The 22358-nt window shown below is 36.9% G+C and overlaps 1 protein-coding gene across 1 annotated transcript in view; it reads left to right on the top strand.

Moving 5' to 3' along the window:
* The window catches only part of CACNA2D3 (calcium voltage-gated channel auxiliary subunit alpha2delta 3), a 1718630-nt gene that overhangs the window by 1592238 nt on the left and 104034 nt on the right, over positions 1-22358 (top strand). Inside the window, 1 exon segment of the mRNA XM_053720740.1 lies at positions 2941-3011. Within this exon segment, the coding sequence (XP_053576715.1) occupies positions 2941-3011 (71 nt within the window).

Genomic DNA, 22358 nt, shown 5'->3' with positions numbered 1-22358 from the left:
CATTTTATTCACAATCTATGACTAAAATGTAAACATATATACATTATTAGGTATATAACAATAACAATGACTAATAAACATAAGTAATAGAATGATGACAACCATTTATCATCAAGTGTACTGAATTTAAAGATACATTATTCACCTTATAATGAAAATTAAATAAAAAAGATTATTTTATTACTTTTCTATGTCGTTCTTGAGGTTAAGAGTTTAATGCTCAAACTATAGTCTCATTGCCCCCATAAGTATGTGTTTTGGGCTATAATCGTGGCAAAATACAGGTTGACCAGATAATAGTTGAAAATTCATTATAGGGTTTAGTTTTCCTTTGAAACAGATTGTCCCTGAGTAGCTATCTGCATAAAACAAATAGAATGCCAGACAGATAGGATGTTGAGCTTGAGCTTCGATGGGCATTAAAAATAAAATAATTTATAACATATTTAAGTATAGTCCAAAGAAAAAAATGCAATGTATATTTTTTATTATTTTTTTTGTTGCTTTATCATTATTTACTTCTGAAAATTGGTACTGTTCCTCTCCCAGTTTTCATGCTGCATGACTAAGGGCCTGATTAGTGAAACTTCACCAAAGAGAAGGTGTAACATAACACAGACATTTGCAAGGGCTGCCCTTAGGGAATTTGTTAATAAAAAAGGCCTTTCCCTTTGACTTTCAAGATGCCTCCCATAGAACATAATCAAGTTCACTAGATAGGGAAACTGCTGAGGAGAGCGAAATTAGCAGGGAGCAGGGGTAATACTTTAAAAAATTATAGATTTCAGCCAATACAAATCAGATGACTCTGCTTTAAGCATATATTATCTAACATTAACCTCTATTTTTTGTATACACGTGTTTTGCTATTAGGGTAATAAGAGTTTTGTGTATTTTAATAATCCTGCCACCTTTTAGTTAGCATGACAAAAATATTAGATCTGCAGGGTAAAATGTTTAAAGAATACACCAGATCTGGTGAAAATGCTTTAACTACTCTCATGGAACATCCCAGTTCAGCCCATTAGCAGAGGCGGAGAAACTCATTTTACGTTGAAGAAAATAATACTCTGAATTTTGTATTATGACAATTTCTGCTTCTACCACTTAGTATTTTTACGGTTTCTACTGTGTGCATTAAATATTTTTAATGTGTAATTTCAAAATGAATTTAAATTTTTTTCATGAAATACAAATTTTGCAGAACAATGTCCTTACAATTTTGAATGAGATTAAACAAACATTTTTTACTGTGTCTTTTTTATTTTCAGTACATAGGATTTTTAAACTACTTCTTTGTGAGCTGTATTGTAATGTATGCATAGGGGCCCATTTATCAATGGGCAGGCTCGCCAGAAACAGCAGTTATGAAGACCTCTGCTCCATAACCTGAGCAGGCGGACAGACATTGCTGCAATTCAACCCAATCGAGTACGATCGGGTTAATTGACACCTCCCTGCTGGTGGCCGCGAATCTGCAAGGGGAAAAAGAGCTGCTGGTGCAATGCTGAATACTGAGAGCGTATTGCTCTCCGCATTCAGCGAGATCTGTTGGACCTTATCCGCACTGTCGGATCAGGTCCGACAGACCTTTGTTAAATAGGCCCCATAGCCTTCACATACTTAAAGGACCATAATAGTAAAAAAATGACATGCTCTTCTAATTCGTTAGAATATGTAATGTGAAGCCTACCAACCCTGCACTAATTTGTTTTTAATACCCACAAAGGGGATAACAAAACAGAAGAAGTACTGTCCGCGACCCACAAAGTACTGCTGGCCCCAAGCGGTGTAAAAGTATTGTTGAGATTTATTAGTTTGCTTGATCCAAATAAATGTTACATATTCCTTTTAAAACTCAACAATATACCAAACATGGTGCAGGAACTGGGGGCTCTCAAATGCACTGCAGGTTATAGATACAAAATATATAAAATACTGCATGTAAAATAAAAATGTAAGTACAAAACAACTTCACAAAGTCCCTTGTAAGTGTCCTAAATGGGAAAGTGCTACTATTCCATATTAGGCAGCTCCCTGGAGCAAGCAGAAAACAGGGGCACCACAAAGCATACAGTAGGTCAGTGGGTTTTAATGAGTATAAACAACAAGTAGAGCTCTACTTACAAGGTAAGTGCATCTGTAGGTGCTATCAGTGCCGATAGAACCTCTTAGCCTTGCTACTAGCTGACCCCCTGGTCAAACAGGAACAAGTGCAGTTTCTATCACACAGCTTTACTTGGAAGGTCATGTGCAGTCACTGGAAAGTTTAAGCTAACAAAAAAGAAGGAAGAACTTCAGCCAGTCTAGTTAGCCAAACTCCACTCTGATGTGCCCAGTCAAACCCCTGTACACCCCTATCCCCATCAAATACACAGTCCTGACCCACAGGCCACCTAAATTTCACTCTGAGCCTCTTGATCTAGACAGCTTGGCTGTCAACGTTTGGAAGTATGTCACTACAATCATCCTATTCTTTATAACCACTTATATTGCTTTGTTGTTATGTATTGTAACCCCTGCAGGTCATTTTTATATATGCGAGCAAATACAAATAATAGAGGATATATAAAGTAAATTAAAATCTATATATTTTTTTAAAAAATCATATATGTAGTTCAGTTATTACTCCAGGTCAGGGTTTTAAGTTCCTGCCTATGGGCCTCTCTCAAAGGCATTGATATCAGGATTACCTTGGATGAGAGCAGGTCAATAACTGGTTACTGATCAGCTGATTATTTCAATGCAGTTTAGTTCAGATTTCCTTAAAATCTGGCATGTTAGGGGCCTCTGAGGACAAGGATTGAAAAGCACAGTTCTAGGTTGACATAACTCTCAACTTAAATTCCATTTGTTTAAAATATATGTTAATTTCTTGTTATTCATTATTGTTTACCCAATGTTTTTTCACCATTACACAGAAATTCTTTTTTTTTCCAGACAGGGAACTTCTTTGGTGAAGTTGAAGGAGCTGTGATGAATAAATTATTAGCTATGGGCTCTTTTAAAAGGTAAGATTTTTAGTATACTTTATATATTTTTTATTTATTTTAAGAAATGAGGAAATCAGCAGTTTTATCTTGCTCTGTGACCTGTATTCATTTATTAATTCTTGCTTTGTTGTATTAATAGATGTTATGAAATATCTAATAAAATAAAATGATCAAAGCAGTTATTATGTAAAAGGAAAAGTCTATAAAATTGCAGAAAAGGTACCTTGACCACTGAGAATGAAACTGAATGACGATAACAGTAAGAATTATTGCATTAAAGGTTTTGTAGATTTATTATACCTTGAGTTGCCACCACAGCTAGTTTTTCCCGGACTATTATGAATTATACATGCTGCAGGGTGTGCATGGATGAACATGAATGACCAGCATGAGAATAGTGTCCTTGGTCAACAATATTTATGTTCCTGCTTGCACCCCAGCAGCATGTGTTACTTATAACTGTTAAGCAACCATGGACAATATGGCAACCCAAATTATACCAACTAGTGATGAGATATCACTCACAAGTGAGTTGAAATGGAATTACCATTCTTTTGTAGTTTTTATGACATTCCTCTCCAGCAGGAGGACCATGGTTATGTACTTTGGGGCCGAATTATCATTGTGCGAGTGGACATGATACGAAATAGCGGATCTTGTCAGCTGCACATCGATATATGCCGACAGTGATTTATCATTGCACTAGCAGTTCTTGTGAACTGCAGGTGCAATGCCGCCCCTGCAGATTCGCGGCCAATTGGCCGCTAGCAGGGGGTGTCAATCAACCTGATCTTATTCGATCGGTTGATTTCTGGCAGACGGACAGGTTATGGAGCCGCGGTCTTTAAACCACTGCTTCATAACTTGTGTTTCCGGCGAGCCTGAAGGCTCGCCAGAAACACGAGTCATCAAGCTCCATACGGTGCTTGATAAATATGCCCCATAATGTCTTTGTCCATGCTTGTGCACTATCACTGCCTGCTCGCTGCAAAGATGGGAACCATGTCCTCCCTCAGAGTAGTACATGGGGCCCATTGGATCAATATGTATAATTAAACCCCTTTAATTGTCCTGAATTACAATAGAGATCTATTGTAAATGAATCCATAATAAACAGTGAATACATTGTTGCTATTAAATTGTTGCTACTACAAAAGTGTAAATATTACAAGAAATTATTATTATTATCAGGTATTTGCTAGAAATGTTGAATGTTGAATTAATTAGATTGACCCCTAGAATGTACTGTACATACGAGTTTTCCAGTATGGCTTTTAACGCTGAAAAATTGGCCATTATGCTGGAATGGCCAGGAACGTATATTACGAGTTGCGGTGGTATAGCTATACCGCAAGCATTTTAGTCTTTAACGCAACGTCCATTCCGCACTAAAAAAAAATGTGATTTGAAATTTGAGTGTGGGATTTTCATAGTTCCCGTATTACAGGTTGTGCGGTCACCGGTCAGACTAAAAAACTTGCGTTATGCTCTATACCGACACGATCCATACCACCATCTGAGAGCAGTGGTTATGGATTTTGCAAAACAAAAATGTTTCACAAAACTCATAACTAACTGTTACAAAGTACACTAACACCCATAAACTACCTATTAACTCCTAAACTACCACCCTCCCGCATCGCAAACACTATATTAAACTTATCAACCCCTAATCTGCCGCCCACCCACATTGCGACTATTAAATAAACCTATTAACCCCTAATCCGCCGCCCCTGACATTGCCGACACTATATAAACCTATTAACCCGCAGGCACTAATAAAAGTTATTAACCGATAATCCACCACTCCCCAACATTGCCAAAACACTATAATAAATGATTAACCCCTAAACCTCCAGCCCCCCAAATCGTAACTACTAAACTAAAGTTATTAACCCCTAAACTTTTTAGTTTAGTTTAAACTATAAATTAACATAACATAACTATTCTAATAAAATAAAAAAATACTACTAATTAAAGGCCTAAATTAAAAATGTAAAAAAACCTAACACTACGGAAAAAAAAATAATCTAAAATAACAAAAAAATAATAAACACTAAATTGCAAAAAAGTATTATTATTATTATCGGTTATTTGTAGAGCGCCAACAGATTCCGCAGCGCTAAAAATAAAACAACTCTAAGCTTAACAAAAATAATAAACAAAATTATCAAAAATAAAAACAATTACACCTACTTTAATAGCCCCATTAAAATAAAAAAGCCCCCCCACAAATAAAAACACCACCTAACCTACAATAAACTACCAATAGCCCTTAAAATGGCCTTTTGTAGGGCATTGCCCTAAGTTAAACAGCTCTTTTACCTTAAAAAATACTAAGCCCCCCTAAAAGTAACCCCCCCCACCCAACCAACCCGACAAAATAAAAAAACCTAACTCTAAAAAATCCTAAACTACCCATTGCCCCCTTAAAGGGCATTCAGCTCTTTTACAATTGCCTAAAGCCATGGAGGCCTATTTAACAGTGCGGATCAGGTCCGACAGACATTGCTGAATGCGGAGAGCAATACTCTCTCCGTATTCAGCATTGCACCAGCAGCTCACAAGAGCTGCTGGTGCAACGTCGCCCCCTGCAGACTCACGGCCAATCGGCCGCCAGCAGGGGGGTGTCAATCAACCCGATCGTACTCGATCGGGTTGAATTCCGGCGATTCCTGTCCGCCTCATCAGAGCAGGCGGACAGGGTAATGGAGCAGCGGTCTTTAGACTGCTGCTTCATAACTGGTGTTTCTGGCGAGCCTGGAGGCTCTCCAGAAACACGGCCCTCAAGCCGTATGGAGCTTGATAGATAGGCCCCCTAATCTAAAGAAAAAAATAACACCCCCCCCCAAAAAAAACCCCAAAAAAACCTTACACTAACCCCATAAAATCTACTCACGGTTCCTGAAGTCCGGACATCCATCTCGGCGGCGCAAAACTTGCAATCTAGGTGATTTTTATTTAACAGTGATTTAAGTTTTAGTTTTAAAAGTTTTATTTTATTAACAACTGAGTCTCTTTAAAATGGTCTATAAAGGGTCAGATTACGAGTGGCGCACTAACAGTTGCGCACGAGATATTGGGTCTATTGCAGATTTTTTGGGCACTTCAGAAGTGTCAAGCATATTACAAGTTGAAAGTAAAAGCATTCGCTGAAGGGCAATTAAATTTAAAGCACGTCGGATTAGGGCGATATCAGAGCTCTGGTTAACTGTTACATTTGAATAAAAAGTTGCACAAAAAACATTGAAAATACATTGTACAGTACAGTAACACTCATATTAAGATTATCTAATAAATATTATTTTGAAAAAGGATTTAAACATATGAAGTCTCAGATGTTAGAATAAAAATGCTGCAAAAGGGTTTTAACATAGAGATACATACATATACATGTCTAAAATAATATATAAATATATATATATATATATACACGTATATATATATATATATATATATATATATATATGTGTGTACATAAGTATGTATGTATTTATATGTGTATATATTTATTTACAGACTTATATACACATATAAACACATAAATACAAATGTACACACATATAGACATACACATATACACACACACGGTTTTAGTTTTCTTTTCACTTGCCAGTGTTTAAAGACTTGAAAACATGTTTGAACTAACATATATTAGGGGTGCAATAGTGCTACGTTTAATTTAACACTCGCCCAGCACAGTATTCAATTAGTATTCAATAAATACTGTACCTGTAAAATAGTGACAATTACTGTAGTAAAATTTGCCAGACTATAACACAGACACAGATTGCACTGAAATGCTTTAGACAGAATGAACTGCGCATAACAAAATGGTGCCAGTCACTTTTCTCGCTATCTCACAAAGATTACAGCACTGTTTCAAAATCCTTGGAGGTTGAACTTCAGCTCCACAAAGTGCTGTATTAGCAAAGCTCTATAAAGTGAGGTATACCTATATATATATATAAACGTGCATTGGAGCTCTGTGCAGTTAAGTAGTGAAAACATGTGAAAATCATATTTAAGTAATATTCATGTTTAATAAAGTGTTTAACTATGTATTTACTGTAAATATATGATATTTCAATGTTTTTCACAAAGGGTAATTTGTTCTAAGTATTTTTAGATAGATATGCCTATATATCTGTATATATCTATACCTATATATACCTATATATATGTATATGTATAGATATATATTTTACCCCAAAAATACATCAGATATATAAAATATATATTTAACAATATATAGAACATTTTATGCGATGTGAAGAACATTCAAATGTAAAATTTTATTATTTCATGTTGTGTAAGCGCACTTGAGTAAATGCGATCGGGTTTGTGTACAAGTAGGGTTGTTAGTTTTTTTCCCACTTATAGTGCTCAATTGAAGTCTTTTGGAGAATATGTTAACGTGATTGCGATATTGTAGCTTCGACTTTTTTGCACATGTTACGTCACCTAAAACTTTTTACTTTTAATTTGTAATACACACAGTATCTGATGTGTGCAAAAAGATGAAGTTGAGCGCAATTAGTGGGATTTATAAATAGCGATCCGCTTGTAATCTAGGCCAAAAATAGGCATTGGGGCCTATTTATCACGCTCCGTATGGTGCTTGATTCCCCGTGTTTCTGGCAAGCCTTCAGGCTCACCAGAAACACAAGTTATGAATTAGCGGTCTAAAGACCGCTGCTCCATAACCTGTCCGCCTTCTCTGAGGCGGCGGACAGACATCGCTGAAAATCAACATGATCCAATATGATCGGGATGATTGACACCCCCTGCTAGCAGCCGATTGGCCGCGAATCTGCAGTGGGCGGCGTTGCACCTGGAGTTCACCAGAACTGCTGGTGTAATGATACGCTGTCGGCATTTATCGATGTGCGGCAGACATGACCCAGTGAGATTAGGGCTAAAAAAATTGAGATGTAAAAAAGGGAGCGAGAAAATAAAAAAAAAAGAATATCTTTATTCCCGCAATATTACAGTTCTGCCCAGTATTTGGCCACACATACATCTATATCTCATTTTCACTCTCTTTGTTTACTTAAACACTTTCCATAGAAACATATCAACTTGCTTTTAGTTATAATATTACAGTGCCCCCTGAGATAGAGGGGCCAGATATTCCCTATAAGCATTAAACTACTACAATATGCAGTGACAGGGTGTGGTATCTTTCTACAGTGGTAATTATATGAGCAAATAGAAATCAAAAGTTAAATTATGAATGTATCTCCACTACTAAGTTTAATGTAGAACTATGAATTTATATGTTTCTCATAAATTAATATATATGTATTTATCGCTTACATTTAATTATTTTCCTAAAATAAACTTGAGCATGCTGTATATTTAAAACTGTAGAGAGACAGCAAACACAAAACGTGAGAGCCAAAATAAAAGTTGCATAATCATTCACTGTGTGGAGTCTAATATGGAATCTCTTACATATGTAATTATTATATGGTGGGAAAAAATGATTCTCATATCCCCAAAAGGGGCTGGAAATATCCCAAGCCATCATCCACCAGAATGCTGTACACTGATTTTCTTGTTAGTATGTATGTTTTATTATATGCTTTGGATTCTGTCTAAGTGCCTTGTATGTTTTTCTTGTAGTTAGCACAATATATGTCTGCCTTGTAATAAAGTAAAATGGGAATAGATTTTTGGATCATAAAAAAACCTGCTTCTAATTATGTGAACACAAAGATTTACCACAATGTATACATTTTTATTGGTGTTTTTTTCAGATGGCTTTCCCACTATCTGTTAATGCCAGTATAAGTATTACTTCTGTATATCTAGCAATGTGAGATGTCCCTTTTTTTAGAAAAATAACTCTCTGAGGTTGGATGTAAAGAAACCATAAACTTTAACACAACTTTACTGTACCACTTTCCTGATATATTTGTTTGGTGAACACAGTAAAAGGGTCAATAAGAATTAAAGGGAAAAAAAGAAATTTAAGATATTTTTTTCTTGGAGTAAAATATCCCCAACTATTCATTTTTTTTAAAAGGACATTAAACACTTTGAGATGTTAGTATAAAATAATACATTGTTTAAATAAAAAAAACCTCTGCGATATCAAATTGTGAGCTTTTCAGTTCCTGTTAGAAATGAAAGTGTAGAACACTCTTATATACCATTGGCTGCACACTCTAGTGACCTATTTATAACTTTCCCTAATTGGCCACAGCAGAGAATGTAAGCAAAGTTACAACATGGCAGCTCCCATTGTTTTATAGACACTAAGGCCTCTAGTTATCAAGCCGTCAACCGCAAATACGCTGGAATTCCACAGCGTATTTGTGGCGAGGCTGATTCGCCATAGTTATCAAGCCCTACAGCCTGGCAAAAGTAGAATATAGTGACATAACATACGATCCGCCGGACTCAATCTGACCCAGATCAATGGTTACGTCACTACAGATGTTCCGAACGCAGGTTCGGCACAATCTGTTTACTTTTGGTAGTTATCAAAGAACTAGCAGGCACGCTCTGCACTATTCTGGCCCAGCGTACCTGGTTTTCAATCCGCCGCCCTGGAGGTGGCGGATCCCATAGGAATCAATGGGAGTCTGACAGCAGCGAGAGCTCATGTTCGCTGCTGCCCGATATCCCATTGATTCCTATGGGAAGTGTCTGCACCTAACACCCTAACATGTACCCCGAGTCTAAACACCCCTAATCTGCCCCCCTACACCGCCTACTTTATACTTATTAACCCCTTAACCGCCGCTCCCGGACCCCGCCGCAACTATAATAAATATATGAACCCCTAAACCGCCACTCCCGGACCCCTCTGCCACCTACATTATACCTATAAACCCCTAATCTGCCGCCCCCTATAACACCGCCACCTATATAAAGTTATTAACCCTGATCCTGCCGATCCCGGACCCCGCCGCAAATAAATTAATTGTTTAACCCCTAAACCGCTGCACCCGGAGCCCTCCGCCACCTACATTACATTTATTAACCCCAATCCTGTCCCCCCCTACACCGCCGCCACCTACATTACATTGATTAACCCCTAATCTACCCCCCTACACCGCCACCACTATTTTAAATGAATTAACCCCAAAACCTAAGTCTAACCCTAACCCTAACAGCCCCCTAACTTAAATATTATTGAATTTAATCTAAATAAATATTACTATAATTAACTAAATTATTCCTATTTAAAACTATATACTTACCTGTAAAATAAACCCTAAGATAGCTACAATATAATTAATAATTACATTATAGCTATTTTAGGGTTTATTTTTATTTTACAGGCAACTGTGTATTTATTTTAACTAGGTAGAATAGTTATTAAATAATTATTAACTATTTAATAACTACCTAGTTAAAATAAATACAAATTTACCTGTAAAATAAAACCTAACCTATGTTACACTAACACCTAACACTACACTACAATTAAATTAATTACCTAAATTAAATACAATTAATACCAATTAAATAAAATTATCTAAAGTACAAAAACAAACACTAAATTACAGAAAATAATAAAGAAATTAGAAGACTTTTAAACTAATTACACCTAATCTAATCCCCCTAACAAAATAAAAAAGCCCCCCCAAAATAAAAAAGCCCTACCCTACACTAAATAGCCCTTAAAAGGGCCTTTTGTGGGGCATTGCCCCAAAATAATCAGCTCTTTTACCTGAAAAAAAATTACAATTCCCCCCCCCAACATTAAAACCCACCACCCACACAACCAACCCTACTCTAAAACCCACCCAATCCCCCCTTAAAAAAAACTAATACTAACCCCCTGAAGATCACCTTACCGGGAGACGTCTTCACCCAACCGGGCCGAAGTCCTCAACGAAGCCGGGAGAAGTCTTCATCCAAGCCAGGCGAAGTGGTCCTCCAGACGGGCAGAAGTCTTCATCCAGACGGCATCTTCTATCTTCATCCATCCGGCGCGAAGCGGGTCCATCTTCAAGACATCCGACGCGGAGCATCCTCTTCTTCTGACGGCTAAACACAGAATGAAGGTTCCTTTAAATGACGTCATCCAAGATGGCGTCCTTTCAATTCCAATTGGCTGATAGAATTCTATCAGCCAATCAGAATTAAGGTAGAAAAAATCCTATTGGCTGATGCAATGAAGACTTCTCCCGGCTTCGTTGAGGACTTCGGCCCGGTTGGGTGAAGACGTCTCCCGGTAAGGTGATCTTCAGGGGGTTAGTGTTAGGTTTTTTTAAGGGGGGATTGGGTGGGTTTTAGATTAGGGTTGATAGAGTTGGTTGTGTGGGTGGTGGGGATTGGGTGGGTTTTAGAGTAGGGTTGGTTGTGTGGGTGGTGAGTTTTAATGTTGGGGGGGAATTGTATTTTTTTTTTCAGGTAAAAGAGCTTATTACTTTGGGGCAATGCCCTGCAAAAGGCCCTTTTAAGGGCTATTTGTAATTTAGTGTAGGGTAGGGCTTTTTTATTTTGGGAGGGGCTTTTTTATTTTGTTAGGGGGATTAGATTAGGTGTAATTACTTTAAAAGTCTTGTAATTTCTTTATTATTTTCTGTAATTTAGTGTATTTTTTTTGTACTTTAGATAATTTTATTTCATTGTTATTAATTGTATTTAATTTTGGTAATTAATTTAATTGTAGTGTAGTGTTAGGTGTAATTGTAACTTAGGTTAGGTTTTATTTTACAGGTAAATTTGTCTTTACTAGGTAGTTATTAAATAGTTAATAACTATTTAATAACTATAGTACCTAGTTAAAATAAATACAAAGTTGCCTGTAAAATAAAAATAAACCCTAAGCTAGATACAATGTAACTATTAGTTATATTGTAGCTATCTTAGGGTTTATTTTATAGGTAAGTATTTAGTTTTAAATAGGAATTATTTAGTTAATTGTAGTAATTTTATTAAGATTTATTTAAATGATATTTAAGTTAGGTGGGGTTAGGGTTAGACTTAGGTTTAGGGGTTAATAACTTTATTATAGTGGCGGCGATGTTAGGGACGGCAGATTAGGGGTTAATAAAATTTAACTAGTGTTTGTGATGCGGGAGTGCGGCGGTTTAGGGGTTGATATATATATTAGAGTGGCGGCAATGTCCGGTTCGTCAGATTAGGGGTTAAAATATTTATTTTAGTGTTTGCGATGTGGGAGGGCCTCGGTTTAGGGGTTAATAGGTAGTTTATGGGTGTTAGTGTACTTTTTAGCACTTTAGTTAAGAGTTTTATGCTACGGCTTGTAGTTGAAAACTCTTAACTACTGACTTTTAAATGCGGTACCAGTCTTGACAGGAGAGGGTCTACCGCTTACTTTTTGTCAGACTCGTAATACCGGCGCTATGCAAGTCCCATTGAAAATATAGGATACGCAATTGACGTAAGTGGATTTGCAGTATTTCCGAATCTGGCAAAAAAAGTGAGCGGTACACCTGTACCTGCAAGGCTCGTAATACCAGCGGGCGTTAAAAAGCAGCGTTGGGATGTGTAATTTAAGTGGCTTGAAATGACATAAAAGTGAAAAAGATCTAATGTGTTTAGAGTATTTTATCACTGCACTATTTTTTGCGTCTGTGTACAACCTCTGCAAAGAGTTAAACAGTCAGTTTCCAGAGCAGTACACTACTGGGAGCTAGCTGAACAAATCTGTTGAGCCATTAACAAGACGCATATGTGTGAAGCCACAAGTCACCAGCTAGCTCCCAGTAGTGCATTGCTCCTTTTTAGCCTACTTAGTTTTGCTTCTGAACAAAGGATTCCAAGAGCACCAAGTAAACTTGGTAAAAAGAAGTAAACTAAAAAGTATTTTAAAACTGCATGTGCTATCACAACCATGAAAGTTTAATTACTTTTTAAATATACTAAAATGTACATTACTGAAGTCTGAGTGGATGGAAATATGACTAAGGAATCTTCTCACCTTTCTAAACCCAGTAGAATTATGAATACACAACAACAAAAGCTAAAACAAGAAAAGACAAGTAACGAATAATATGTAACATGACCCTTAGTTTGAGTAATTTGCAGGGTGCGAAACTGAAGTATTTTGATGACTTTGTTATATCTGAATTATATTTTATATTTAATTCTTTGGTTTAAATGATCAGTTTTAAATAATATATGAAACCTGACCATTATTTTGAAACAACATGGCTAAACTTGCTTTATACCATAGTAACATTATACAAAATGCACAATAGAATTTACAAATGAAATCTCACTTAATCCCACTAAATTGAGTTTAATATTCATAGCCAAAAGCTCAGAAATAACTACTGGCATTCCTAAACAAGTGAACGCATTCAACTCTTTTGCATTGCACTGTCTAACTGTGTAATAAACATATGAACTGTTTAAGATAGTTTTGTACCATGTTAACCTATGGTTGCCAGGTGTGTCCAGTATTCTGCTTGACAGTCTAGTATTTCTTCATGCTGCCCAGTAAAATCTATACCTTGAGTGACAATAATATGTTTTTTAAAGAATCCTTTACCCCTCTCAATTGAGAATATGGCACCAGAAAGAGCTAACGATGTACATGCCCTACTCTGTGTGTTACTCACTTTAAATGGGCGAAAAATTTGATAAATCCTACAGATTTGTTTCTGATATTTCCAAATGTTCGGTTTTGCCAAATTTTGTCCATGTGGGCATTTGTTTCACATGAATATTGGATTCGGATTTCTTTCTTTTATTTCCAATGGGAACAGCAAATATTTACACTAAAGAAACAGCAAAAATGTACACTAAAGGATTCAAACAATTAAAATAACCCAATTTTTAATGTTAACATAACATATAATCCTCTGATTGAATTTGAGTCAATGACTAGCTCACAAAGGCCCAGAAGTCACGCAACTACATGTTCCAATAGCTCTAGTCAAAGTGATTAAAATTGTCTGAGCATCCTCTAGTCCCCCACCTCCCTATGACAGGTTAAGGATTGATTGGACAAACCTTTATAAATAAAATCCAACATTAGTGCCTGATATGGTTGGATTAAACAGGGGATGATGGACACATGAAAGATCTGAGCCCCATGTACATCATTACAAACAAAGGTGCTGATTAACCAAACAATATAATTTCTTCCCCAGTTCCTGTACTTTTTTGGTGCCAAATGTTACAGAAAAAAATGAACAAAATCGATTTCATCAAGCAATCATTCATTCTTCTTCTGTTTCTTTCAATAATGTATTTGGCTGTTCTAGTATAGTGTTGTGAAAAATATAAGACAGGGTCTTTGGTGGGACTTAAGTTAGATCTTTTGAGACGGGACAATTTGAGATGCCCACCCCCAGTCACTTGCAGGTTCTCCAGTATTTTTGTGTAGGACAGCTGGCAAACTTGTGTGTGCCTACCTCAAATCTGTATAGTTTGTATAATCTAAATATGTCTTATCTAGCTATCTATCTATCATCTAAAATGCAGTATACCATATAATATATATTTTTCCTGCTACTATAAGTCCCAAGTAAATATCGCATCATAAAAATATATTAATTCTCAATAAATTCTTCAGTCATACGAGGAGAAAAGTAAAGTCAACATAGATCAAAAGTAAGAAAATACTTTGTAGTTTGGTAATAACTCAAATGTATTCTTTTCTTGTCAAGTGAACATTTAAAATTTAACTTAGGGTGCAGTGTAAACATTCCTGCACACAAATACTGTACAAAGGCTCTGACCTACTCAACATTGATCTCAGAATTAAAATATTTTGCTGTGGGACATATTTTTTACTCAACAATTTGTCAGTTCAAACATGATACATTCTTTAAAACCCTCTATACCAGTCAATCAACCTATCTTGTTCAGGCTAGAAATTACAGAACTGGTCAAAAGAATGTAAAATGTATTTTTATAACCGTAAGAGAGAGAATCCCAAATATGATATAATTTAGCAAGAATAATTATAAGTAATAATTATTGTCATAATATATATTTTTCAGATTTTTGATGACATGTCAATAAACAAAGGAACGTATTCTAGAGTGGTTTATTGAGCCTTCAGTTTCATTATCAAGTTACATTGTTAATGATGTGGTATATGCCAGATTTAATTACAAAGTTGTTCAGTGAGTGTTATTGTATACCTATAGTATCCCAGACTATAAGAAATTGTAGGGATGAGTAAAAGAAATTTACTTTTTCCTATTTTTAACATTGACTGAACTAGTAACTTTTAACCCTGACTTGTAGAGGTAGTATAGTGAAAAGATGAGTGATGCAGATACCGTTTATAATCAGGCAACCTTTAAACCGTAATCAAGTGGCACAGAGGCACAGTCTGGCAAGCTTACACATTTTGTATCCAATGGCACTTTGTCACGGAGTTAAATTACTCTTTATTCAAATGTTAGGTTCTAGTTATAAGGTTGTGATAGAATATTGTTAATGATACAACACTCAGCTCAAAAAGCTATTCCCAAGAAGTAAGTGTACCTCCTAACAACATACCAAGGCCTAGATTTGGAGTTTGGCGGTAAAAGGGCTGTTAACGCTCCGCGGGCTTTTTTCTGGCCGCACCATAAAATTAACTCTGGTATCGAGAGTTCAAACAAATGCTGCGTTAGGCTCCAAAAAAGGAGCGTAGAGCATTTTTACCGCAAATGCAACTCTCGATACCAGAGTTGCTTACGGACGCGGCCAGCCTCAAAAACGTGCTCCTGCACGATTCCCCCATAGGAAACAATGGGACTGTTTGAGCTGAAAAAAAACCTAACACCTGCAAAAAAGCAGCGTTCAGCTCCTAACGCAGCCCCATTGTTTCCTATGGGGAAACACTTCCTACGTCTGCACCTAACACTCTAACATGTACCCCGAGTCTAAACACCCCTAACCTTACACTTATTAACCCCTAATCTGCCGCCCCCGCTATCGCTGACCCCTGCATATTTTTTTTAACCCCTAATCTGCCGCTCCGTAAACCGCGGAAACCTACGTTATCCCTATGTACCCCTAATCTGCTGCCCTAACATCGCCGACCCCTATATTATATTTATTAACCCCTAATCTGCCCCCCTCAACGTCGCCGACACCTGCCTACACTTATTAACCCCTAATCTGCCGAGCGGACCTGAGCGCTACTATAATAAAGTTATTAACCCCTAATCCGCCTCACTAACCCTATCATAAATAGTATTAACCCCTAATCTGCCCTCCCTAACATCGCCGACACCTACCTTCAATTATTAACCCCTAATCTTCCGAGCGGAGCTCACCGCTATTCTAATAAATGTATTAACCCCTAACGCTAAGTCTAACCCTAACACTAACACCCCCATAACTTAAATATAATTTACATCTAACGAAATTAATTAACTCTTATTAAATAAATGATTCCTATTTAAAGCTAAATACTTACCTGTAAAATAAATCCTAATATAGCTACAATATAAATTATAATTACATTGTAGCTATTTTAGGATTAATATTTATTTTACAGGCAACTTTGTAATTATTTTAACTAGGTAAAATAGCTATTAAATAGTTAAGAACTATTTAATAGTTACCTAGTTAAAATAATAACAAATTTACCTGTAAAATAAATCCTAACCTAAGATATAATTAAACCTAACACTACCCTATCAATAAAATAATTAAATAAACTACCTACAATTACCTACAATTAACCTAACACTACACTATCAATAAATTAATTAAACACAATTGCTACAAATAAATACAATTAAATAAACTAGCTAAAGTACAAAAAATAAAAAGAACTAAGTTACAAAAAATAAAAAAATATTTACAAACATAAGAAAAATATTACAACAATTTTAAACTAATTACACCTACTCTAAGCCCCCTAATAAAATAACAAAGCCCCCCAAAATAAAAAATTCCCTACCCTATTCTAAATTAAAAAAGTTACAAGCTCTTTTACCTTACCAGTCCTGAACAGGGCCCTTTGCGGGGCATGCCCCAAGAATTTCAGCTCTTTTGCCTGTAAAAGAATAAATACAATACCCCCCCCCCCAACATTACAACCCACCACCCACATACCCCTAATCTAACCCAAACCCCCCTTAAATAAACCTAACACTAAGCCCCTGAAGATCTTCCTACCTTGTCTTCACCATACCAGGTTCACCGATCCGTCCTGGCTCCAACATCTTCATCCAACCCAAGCGGGGGTTGGCGATCCATCATCCGGTGCTGAAGAGGTCCAGAAGAGGCTCCAAAGTCTTCCTCCTATCCGGCAAGAAGAGGACATCTGGACCGGCAAACATCTTCTCCAAGCGGCATCTTCGATCTTCTTCCATCCGGTGCGGAGCGGGTCCATCTTGAAGCATGCGACGCGGATCCATCCTCTTCTTCCGTTGTCTCCCGACTAATGACGGTTCCTTTAAGGGACGTCATCCAAGATGGCGTCCCTCAAGTTCAATCCGATTGGCTGATCCAATCAGCCAATCAGATTGAGCTTGCATTCTATTGGCTGTTCCGATCAGCCAATAGAATGCGAGCTCAATCTGATTGGCTGATTGGATCAGCCAATCGGATTGAACTTGATTCTGATTGGCTGATTCCATCAGCCAATCAGAAAATTCCTACCTTAATTCCGATTGGCTGATAGAATCCTATCAGCCAATCGGAATTCGAGGGACGCCATCTTGGATGACGTCCCTTAAAGGAACCGTCATTAGTCGGGAGACAACGGAAGAAGAGGATGGATCCGCGTCGCCTGCTTCAAGATGGACCCGCTCCGCACCGGATGGAAGAAGATCGAAGATGCCGCTTGGAGAAGATGTTTGCCGGTCCGGATGTCCTCTTCTTGCCGGATAGGAGGAAGACTTTGGAGCCTCTTCTGGACCTCTTCAGCACCGGATGATGGATCGCCAACCCCCGCTTGGGTTGGATGAAGATGTTGGAGCCAGGACAGATCGGTGAACCTGGTATGGTGAAGACAAGGTAGGAAGATCCTCAGGGGCTTAGTGTTAGGTTTATTTAAGGGGGGTTTGGGTTAGATTAGGGGTATGTGGGTGGTGGGTTGTAAAGTTGGGGGGGGGGTATTGTATTTATTCTTTTACAGGCAAAAGAGCTGAAATTCTTGGGGCATGCCCCGCAAAGGGCCCTGTTCAGGGCTGGTAAGGTAAAAGAACTTGTAACTTTTTTAATTTAGAATAGGGTAGGGAATTTTTTATTTTGGGGGGCTTTGTTATTTTATTAGGGGGCTTAGAGTAGGTGTAATTAGTTTAAAATTGTTGTAATATTTTTCTTATGTTTGTAAATATTTTTTTATTTTTTGTAACTTAGTTCTTTTTTATTTTTTGTACTTTAGCTAGTTTATTTAATTGTATTTATTTGTAGCAATTGTGTTTAATTAATTTATTGATAGTGTAGTGTTAGGTTAATTGTAGGTAATTGTAGGTAGTTTATTTAATTATTTTATTGATAGGGTAGTGTTAGGTTTAATTATATCTTAGGTTAGGATTTATTTTACAGGTAAATTTGTTATTATTTTAACTAGGTAACTATTAAATAGTTCTTAACTATTTAATAGCTATTGTACCTAGTTAAAATAAATACCAAGTTGCCTGTAAAATAAATATTAATCCTAAAATAGCTATAATATAATTATAATTTATATTGTAGCTATATTAGGATTTATTTTACAGGTAAGTATTTAGCTTTAAATAGGAATAATTTATTTAATAAGAGTTAATTTATTTCGTTAGATGTAAATTATATTTAAGTTAGGGGGGTGTTAGTGTTAGGGTTAGACTTAGCTTTAGGGGTTAATCAATTTATTAGAATAGCGGTGAGCTCCGGTCGTCAGATTAGGGGTTAATAATTGAAGTTAGGTGTCGGCGATGTTAGGTAGGGCAGATTAGGGGGTTAATACTATTTATTATAGGGTTAGTGAGGCGGGTTAGGGGTTAATAACTTTATTATAGTAGCGCTCAGGTCCGCTCGGCAGATTAGGGGTTAATAAGTGTAGGCAGGTGTCGGCGACGTTGAGGGGGGCAGATTAGGGGTTAATAAATATAATATAGGGGTCGGCGGTGTTAGGGGTAGCAGATTAGGGGTACATAGGGATAACGTAGGTGGCGGCGCTTTGCGGTCGGAAGATTAGGGGTTAATTATTTTAAGTAGCTGGCGGCGACGTTGTGGGGGGCAGGTTAGGGGTTAATAAATGTAATACAGGGGTCGGCGGGGTTAGGGGCAGCAGATTAGGGGTACATAAGTATAACGTAGGTGGCGGTCGGCAGATTAGGGGTTAAAAATTTTAATCGAGTGGCGGCGATGTGGGGGGGCCTCGGTTTAGGGGTACATAGGTAGTTTATGGGTGTTAGTGTACTTTAGGGTACAGTAGTTAAGAGCTTTATGAACCGGCGTTAGCCAGAAAGCTCTTAACTCCTGCTATTTTCAGGCGGCTGGAATTTTGTCGTTAGAGCTCTAACGCTCACTTCAGAAACTACTCTAAATACCGGCGTTAGAAAGATCCCATTGAAAAGATAGGATACGCAAATGGTGTAGGGGGATCTGCGGTATGGAAAAGTCGCGGCTGAAAAGTGAGCGTTAGACCCTTTAATCACTGACTCCAAATACCAGCGGGCGGCCAAAACCAGCGTTAGGAGCCTCTAACGCTGGTTTTGACGGCTACCGCCGAACTCCAAATCTAGGCCCAAGGTAATTAGAGAACAAGGGGATATGGGAACGCGCTAAAAATAGCACTTGAGATAAGGTATTATAATATGAACAATAATGCGATATTCAGTTTAAATGGATATATAAAATATTTATAGCAGTCAATAGTGATTAAAAATAGATGCCGGCATCAAGAATACAAAATAAGCAGTTAATACATTAATATATCATGTTTAAAAACAAAGTGGTCATAACTTTGGCTACAAATAAAAAGCAAACAATGTTGCACTATAATGTTACCGTCCAAATAAGTGCAACAATAATGGGTGTAATATCGTCCAGATATTGTCAATGTTTTATGCGTTGTTAACTTATCTGTGGATAGATCCACAGGCCCTCGACGATGGTAGTGGTGAAAGTTTCTATGTAGTAGTAGTTGCGGCTTGACTCTTTGGTTTCAATGCCGGTTCCGGTTGGAAGGTCAGAGTTCAAATGAGGAGCAGTGCGGATATTTTTAATAACAGCGATATTATGGATGAATTAAGGAAACAGCTGTTAGGTGATCGTAGATCATGGGTGGGAATTACGTATCTCGAGACCACTCGTTTGACTTTATGAGTGACTCTATACACCTCACCTACTACGTGTCACTAGATTGATGTTGGTGGTACAGCTGATGTGAAGGTGGAGCAGGATTTGTATGCTCGGTCCAAATAACAGCAAAGTTAGCTTACTCAATATTCGAATAAGGTTGCCAAAGAATAAATTAGTAGATCATGGGTGGGAATTACGCATATGTAAGCCACTTCATATATTGATAGCGGTTTAAATGCACCTCACCTACTACTAATAAACAAATTATATGAGCAATATGAGCGAATTTGCTCATATAATTTGTTTATTAGTAGTAGGTGAGGTGCATTTAAACCGCTATCAATATATGAAGTTGCTTACATATGCGTAATTCCCACCCATGATCTACTAATTTATTCTTTGGCAACCTTATTCGAATATTGAGTAAGCTAACTTTGCTGTTATTTGGACCGAGCATACAAATCCTGCTCCACCTTCACATCAGCTGTACCACCAACATCAATCTAGTGACACGTAGTAGGTGAGGTGTATAGAGTCACTCATTAACTCAAATGAGTGGTCTCGAGATACGTAATTCCCACCCATGATCTACGATCACCTAACAGCTATTTCCTTAATTCATCAATAATATCGCTGCTATTAAAAATATCCGCAGCGCTCCTCATTTGAACTCTGACCTTCCAACCGGAACCGGCATTGAAACCAAAGAGTCAAAACCGCAACTACTTTCCAACGGAACATAGAAACTTTCACCACTACCATCGTCGAGGGCCCGTGGATCTATCCACAGCTAAGTTAACAACGCATAAAACATTGACAATATCTGGACGATATTACACCCATTAGTGTTGCACTTATTTGGACGGTAACATTATAGTGCAACATTGTTTGCTTTTTATTTGTAGCCAAAGTTATGACCGCTTTGTTTTAAACATGATATATTAATGTATTAACTGCTTATTTTGTATTCTTGATGCCGGCATCAATTTTTAATCACTATTGACTGCTATAAATATTTTATATATCCATTTAAACTGAATATCGCATTATTGTTCATATTATAATACCTTATCTCAAGTGCTATTTTTAGCGCGTTCCCATATCCCCTTGTTCTCTAGTTATAAGGTTGTTGCCAAAAATGTGCACTATGTTCACTTACAAGTGGCACGCTGTTAAGCGCTTTCCCTCACGCGCAAACAGCGTCAGAGATAAACTTTTAACGTGCACATATCACAAGTTAAGAGGAAAATGTTTGCATGCAAGCAAAATCTGACACGCGCTAATTTGAGGACCTTGGATATCGCAACCGTGATAACTTTTTCTCCGCTCGAGTGCTAACCCGACACCGCATTAGACCAACTGTGCTAACCCGACACCGCATTAGACCAACTGTGCTAACCCAAAATATTTCCAGTACATACACAGTAAAACACATTATTAAAGGGAGACTGAACCCAAAATTTTTGTTTCGTGATTCAGATCGAGCATGACATTTTAAGCAACTTTCTAATTTACTCCTATTATCAAATTTTCTTCATTCTCTTGGTATCTGTATTTGAAATGCAAGAATGTAAGTTTTGATGCCGGCCCCTTTTTGGTGAACAACCTGGGTTGTCCTTGCTGATTGGTGGATAAATTCATCCACATAAAAAATTGCTGTCCATAGTACTGAACCAAAAAAAAACTCTTAGATGCCTTCCTTTTCAAATAAAGATAGCAAGAGAACAAAGAAAAATTGATAATAGGAGTAAATTAGAAAGTTGATTTAAATTGCATGCTCTATCTGAATCACACAATAAAAAAATTGGGGTTCAGTGTCCCTTTAATGATTAAAATTGAATAAAAATTAGTAGTCTTTTTTACAGGTATGTGAGTGGAAAGGGCTTGAAAGTATATATCCGTACATATGTATATATGTGTATACATGTGTATATAGGTGTTATATGTGTGTATATATGTATGTATATATGTGTATACATGTGTATATAGGTGTTTATATGTGTGTATATATGTATGCATATATGTGTATACATGTGTATATAGGTGTTTATATGTGTGTATATATGTATGTATATATGTGTATACATGTGTATATAGGTGTTTATATGTGTGTATATATGAATGTATATATGTGTATACATGTGTATATAGGTGTTTATATATGTGTGTATATATGTATGTATA

This window comes from Bombina bombina, chromosome 7 (genome assembly GCF_027579735.1).
Source record: "Bombina bombina isolate aBomBom1 chromosome 7, aBomBom1.pri, whole genome shotgun sequence".
Classification (NCBI taxonomy): domain Eukaryota; kingdom Metazoa; phylum Chordata; class Amphibia; order Anura; family Bombinatoridae; genus Bombina; species Bombina bombina.
Note: the sequence above shows the minus strand (reverse complement) of the source record. Positions and strands in the feature narration are given on the sequence as shown.